The sequence below is a fragment of the Amaranthus tricolor genome, chromosome 5 (genome assembly GCF_026212465.1).
Source record: "Amaranthus tricolor cultivar Red isolate AtriRed21 chromosome 5, ASM2621246v1, whole genome shotgun sequence".
NCBI lineage: Eukaryota > Viridiplantae > Streptophyta > Magnoliopsida > Caryophyllales > Amaranthaceae > Amaranthus > Amaranthus tricolor.
In genome coordinates this window covers 12,420,869-12,427,028 of record NC_080051.1, presented here as the reverse complement: position 1 = coordinate 12,427,028, position 6,160 = coordinate 12,420,869, and the positions used below count along the sequence as shown (strand labels likewise).

At 30.9% G+C, this 6,160-nt stretch overlaps 1 protein-coding gene across 1 annotated transcript; it reads left to right on the top strand.

Moving 5' to 3' along the window:
• The first annotated feature begins 1,123 nt into the window (after positions 1-1,123).
• On the top strand, positions 1,124-4,798 carry LOC130813438 (mitogen-activated protein kinase kinase kinase 17-like). Its single transcript, XM_057679272.1, has 3 exons — positions 1,124-2,676; positions 3,643-3,757; positions 4,611-4,798. Exons 1-3 carry the CDS (start codon positions 1,321-1,323, stop codon positions 4,796-4,798), a joined length of 1,659 nt encoding a protein of 552 aa, XP_057535255.1. The 5' UTR covers positions 1,124-1,320.
• The last annotated feature ends 1,362 nt before the right edge of the window (positions 4,799-6,160 follow it).

The following is a 6,160-nucleotide window of genomic DNA, read 5'->3' as shown; positions in this document are numbered from 1 at the left end:
ATGGGTTTTAGTTAAGTTTCTTTTATTTGTGACATTTATCAAAAGAAAGTGCAACTATTTGAAAATCGAAAATAAATATTTTATCCGTTTTTTTACATAAATTATTTTTACTTTTGAAGTTTTCAAATACTTGCATTCTTATCCTATTTAGTAATAGAAAACACATTTATTTACTCCTTTACCTTCAGTTAGTCTTTTTTCTAGATATATTATATCCTAAGTTTTATTATGTGGTCTCCATCCTTTTCACTCATTTTTATCATTCGTTTTTTATTTTCTTTAACTGTTTAATTTTTTCAATAATTTTTCAAACCTGTATCATAAGACATATTATCACTAGCATTTAAATATCTCATTTAAACAACATTTAAGAGCAATGCTTTAAAAATACTCTTGACTATAGTAATATTTTATCTATATTAACTAATGTAAATAAGGAAAAGAATATATAGGAGAATCTTTTTGAATAAGGTTTTTTAAATAATAAAATAAATGATTCATACCCTTGTGTAGCATGAATTAGATAAACTCATTTTTTAATTCACCACCACATAAACTCCCTCCGTCCCTCTCAATTTACACTACTTTTCATTTTAATTTGTTCTACTTATTTTTCATTCTTTTTTTTGGCAATGACCTCACTTTCTTTGTTTAAATCTCATCCATAAACTTCTCTCTCCACCGTAATCATTCATTTTTGTTATTCGCTTATTTTTGGTTTTATTGTTCAATCAGGTTTCACTTTCCACCCAAAATAAAATAAATGCATATCACCCAAAATAAAATAGAACATATATTTCAAGGGTATATAATTGAAAACATTACTTACTTTTTAACACTTTTTTTTATACATTTTCTACATTGTAGTATACATTATTATACCCATTAAGCTAGTTATGTTTCAATATTTAATTGATAAGACGGCAAAAGGATCATATACTTGGAAGTCCTAACATGGGATAACGGTGGTACAACAGCTATTTGACAAGTAGGCAGATACAACTAATGAACTACTAGAAAATTGGCAATTTTACTCCAAATACTTGTTAATATACATTTAAGAAACTTTGATTTTCCTTTCACGTCAACGAAATTTCTTACCCAAACTTTGTTGGCATATTTTCTTACGTCATCACTTCATCAACTTTCCTTTTTTCTTTTTTTTATTTTCCTTCCCTTTTCACTCTACTATAAATACACGCTCCCCTCCATCTATTTTTGGTCCATGTCAAAAAACCACAAACTTTACGAAAAACCTCAAATTAAAAAAAAAAAAACAGAGAAACTAATTTTGAAAGAAAGCTTAAGTTTTAAGCGACAATGGAGGATGATAAGAGAGGGGTTCAAGGAAAATTGATCGGAAAAGGATCCTACGGTTCAGTTTACTTGCGAGAATCCAACGGTGGTCGTTTCGCAGTGAAATCAGCTTCAAAGAATTGTCTTTCTTCATTACAAGCTTTAGAAAATGAAATCAAAATCTTACGTTGTCTTTCCTCATCTTCACCGTTTATTGTAAATTACTACGGCGATGATGAAACAACGTTGGATAGGAGACTTCATTTGGAATATCTTCCTTCCGGTGACGTGGCTAAATCCGGCGGAATTACTGACGTGGAGCTAATCAGATCGTACACGTGGTGTTTAGCTATGGCTTTGAAGGAAGTTCATTCAAAAGGGATTGTTCATTGTGATGTTAAGGGGAGTAATGTTTTAGTAGGCCCCACTAAAGGAGTTGTAAAGCTTTGTGATTTTGGATCATCATATCAAGTAGTTGATCAACATCAGAGGATGAAGATAGTGCCATGTGGTAGTCCTCTCTGGATGGCTCCTGAGGTCGTCCGTGGAGAATCACAAGGTTTTGAAGCAGATATATGGTCACTTGGGTGTACAGTGATTGAAATGTTTACCGGAATGCCAGCGTGGCAAGATAATGGACTTTACACTTTGATCAAAATTGGGTACTCCGATGAACTACCGGAGTATCCAACCCAATTACCCGAATCCGCTAAGGATTTTTTAAGCAAGTGTTTGGTTCGTAACCCGGTAGAAAGATGGAGCTGTGATCAGCTGTTGCAGCACCCATTTTTACTCCCTGTACCTTCAGAATCTTCTCCTAGAAGTATTCTTGATTGGCAGAATCTCGACTTCTCCGATGACGATTATGATGATGATGATGATCATGATGATCGGCCATTATCTGATGATCAAGAAATTTCAGATAGAATTGGTAAATTAGCAACAATATCAGGGGTAAGTTGGGAAAGTGACGGTTGGGTGGAGGTTAGGAACAATAGTGTAAAAATGGTTAAACAAGAACAAGAAGAAAAGGATTCTGAAAGGACATGTTGGGAATATTCCGAATTGTCTGAGGATGAGATGGTAAATTCACAAGATAACGCTAACGATAATGATAACAATATTCTAACGTGGATAAATTTAAGGGAAGAAATTAAAGTTGATGACATTATTAGCGGTGTAAACGGCGTTGATCGGTGCGGTAACAGTGAATCATGTGGTGGGATAATGAATATAAGGAAAATAGAAATTGAAACAGTTGTATTATTATCAATAATTATAGAATATTTGTCAAATTTTATGTTATTAATTGTATTATATGCTTGTTCCATATTAATCAATAAAAAAATGCTAATGTGTAAATATGAACACTTTGAATATATTATTTTATTATTATTATTATTATTATTATTATTATTATTATTATTATTATTGTTATTATTATTATTTCTAGTTTTTTTTTTTTTTTTTTTTTTTTTTTTTTTTTTTTTTTTTTTTTTTCCTTTTTTATATGCCTAGTTGGTATATTGGAGCAAGTATTTAACCAAGTCGTGGGTTTACTTTCTTGTTTATTAATTAATCACAAGTCAATGTCAATGTCAAGTCAAAGTAACTCATATTGGTGTGAAAGTATGTTTTTAACAAAGTCAAGTCAAAATAATAGGGTAATTGACATTTGAATGTAATCAAAGTAGTAGCGAAAATCAAGACTTAAGATGAAAGTGGATCGTAAGCTAAAATTATTGTTGTTTGAGATGGAGCTCCTAATTGCTAATATATAAGAGGGAAAATCTCTTTTTTTGGGTTCTTTCTCTATCTTAGTGATTTATTTAGTATATCCTTTTTTATAAGTATAAATTGTCGTTTTTCTTCTCTTTTAAAATCCTGATCATGGACTATATATATGCATTGGATATAATGATAATAATGAAAATTTCAACAATTATAAGGTTCATAGTTGACTCTGGCCACCCCTAGCTCTGCTTATATATGAGGCCCAAGTTATATTACGTTTGTATCACAACTATTTAACTAATATAGACATACTTATAATTACAATATATAGCAGTCAATATATGATTTTTTCTATAATATAAGTAATAGTTGACATGATTTTTCTTTCTATACCCTATAACAATAGTGTATATAAGTAATTACTTTGAATATAAGGTCGAAAGTAATAATTTTTGTTTAGTAAGACTTAACAAAACCAATTAGTTTGACAAATTAAAATAAATTAAATTAGTTGAGTAGCTTTATCCATAAGTTGTCAACAAACAACAAGAAAACAGTAAGTAGTACAATTTGATTGATATGCTATTAGTTAGGTATGCATGGATAATGTAGGTTGTTAATACTATGAATATTAGGTATACAACAACAACAAAACAAATATATAATTCATATTTGTCAAGTCCATATAGTATCACAACACCACCAATCGTATTAGGGAAATTGAATGGTACAACGAATCTACCAAGTTTAATTAATCAACAATGAATTTGACCCAACTTGGATAATTCCTCAGTTGCCGAAATTACAAGAATGCATGTACTACTTTTAAAGTATTAATCCTATGGATGGATAATGTAAATAGCAGCCACTAATGACCAAAACAATACGATTAAGACAACTTTAAAAATGGTAATTTAATGGATTTTATCTCATTTAAACAGATCACTTTCGGATCATATATATTCTTAACTTAACTACATAGTAAACAATCTTAAAAAATTTACTTTTTCCCTTTGACACTTTTGCGCTATTCGTCAATGACAATTTATAGGTTAAAATATAGTCATATATATGAGATCTCGTTAGAATCGTCTCAATGTGAATTTTATTAATTTTTAATTTATATAAATTTTTTTATGTGTATAATTAGAGATATTAACTATTAAATTAGTGCATTGGGGCTTGTTAAAGAGTCCTTAGATGCAAGTAAATAAAATAAAGTATATTTTTATTAGTGGTTTTACTTCAGTCAGTTCAATCTAAATCGTATTCAATCACTTTAGTAACTCTTGACACAAAAGTAATTATTTAGGTTAATTATTTAAATATGATAAAAAAATCCGATTAACTCGTATTTTAGCAAAATATGATATTTGTAAGAAAAAAAAAATAGTTAACTCTTAAAGTGAGGGGTTGTGGCTATTGGGAATAATGAGGAGGCCCATTACCCATAACACAAGTAGGCAAGTAGAAGTGAAAGAGTAAAGATGGTGACAAGTTCAAAAATGAACCACATAATAAATAGGCGAATGACTTGGAATTTATCTCTTTAACTTGTGCTATGATCTGATCACGTGTAGATATAGTGGGGCTAAAGATTACCATGTTGGCCTTACAGGGAAATTTGGTTCATCAACAGCTAGCCACATCAAATAGTTTTGGGATCTTTTTAGCTCTATATTTCACATGCCTTTGGTTCCCTTGTAATTCCATTTCTCATGTGCATTGCTTTGCTTTGCTTGTTATCTTCTTTGCATCTTTTGTGTAAGCCACTCGTTTGATTTTTACCTTTGGGGTTGTTGTGACTTCTATGAGTTCCACTAATTTAGGGGTGAAAATTTTAAAAAATGTTATAATTCTTAAGGAAAACAAAAGGTCCAACTAAAATAAATCTAAGTAGATGTATGGATACTACAATACAAAAGCCAAGAGTAATAAAGACAAAATTTTGTGTAAAGATAAATTATATTGTATAAAAACAGAATATTTAAGATGTAATTTTAGTGGGATTGAACAAGTAGGTGACTCATAGGTGATCAGTGGCAAAGATGTTACACGTACAATTAAATTTAAAATTTTGGGATTGGTTATCCTAAGTGATGCGAAAATTAGTGGAGATGTCACTCATTAAGTACAGATGGGATAAGTTAAGTGGCAAGTTGCCGCCAGGTGCTTTGAGAAGTGTTCGATTAGACTAAAATATAAATTCTACCGAGTTGAACTTGCATTGTTGTATTGTACAAAATGTTAGCACGTTAAAACGATGTTTGAAAAAAGGACGGAACTTACAGAGATGTAAAAGTTGAGGTGGATGTGCTATTAAACAAGAATAGATAGGTTTAGAAACCAAGATTTTTAAAAGTTGTGACATTAAGATGCATGAAAACAATCAAAGGTGGTTAGGGCATATAGAAAGAAAGAATGTTGGCGCTCCTATCAAGAGGATCGATAATATTATAGTGGAGGGTAAGAGAAATTGAGGAAGAGTTAACAAAAAGCGGGAGGAACAAATTGCACCTGACTTGCACAAGTTCCACTACTCTAAGAAGTTGATTAGGGATAGGATTTTATTATACTTTTAATAGTATTCTTTTTTTTCCCTCTATGTGGCCTTATAATTAATTGATTTAATTTTATTTGCTACTCACGTTTTCACCTTTTCATGTGCTAGTTATTTATTTAGTTATTTGAGTGGGCAAGACTAAGAGAAGTCGAAGAAGACCTAAGAGAACGTGGGAGGAACAAATATAAAAGGAGATGCATGAGTTATATCTCTTTGCGGATCTGACCAAGGATAGGAATAGGTAGAGGCGTCTTATTCTTGTTCTAGACTACTGATACTTTATTTTTTACGCGTCGGTGTTTTTGTTCTTTGCCTTCTACATATAACTCTATTACTCGCTTCATTACTTAATTTTTTAATTTATGTGCTTTTATTTATACTTTTTAATTTATGTGATAAGAGTCAAGTTTGTGTTGTAAGATGCAAACTTGTAGACTTAGCATCACAAATTTCTTTTTTAGTTGAAGGAAATTCTCTTTTCAGAGAATCTTTCTCGAGCCGAGGGACTCTCTAACAACATCCTTCTTATGGCGCATGAGTTCGCGCCTTCCTTCCCTCCCCAGACTC

Excerpts from the sequence above, each read along its gene's own strand:
- LOC130813438 (XM_057679272.1), top strand. The coding sequence starts at position 1,321 with ATGGAGGATGATAAGAGAGGGGTTCAAGGAAAATTGATCGGAAAAGGA. Across the intron at positions 2,677-3,642 it reads AATATGAACACTTTGAATAT|GTTGTTAATACTATGAATAT; the intron begins ATTATTTTATTA and ends TGGATAATGTAG. Across the intron at positions 3,758-4,610 it reads CGTATTAGGGAAATTGAATG|ATATAGTGGGGCTAAAGATT; the intron begins GTACAACGAATC and ends GATCACGTGTAG.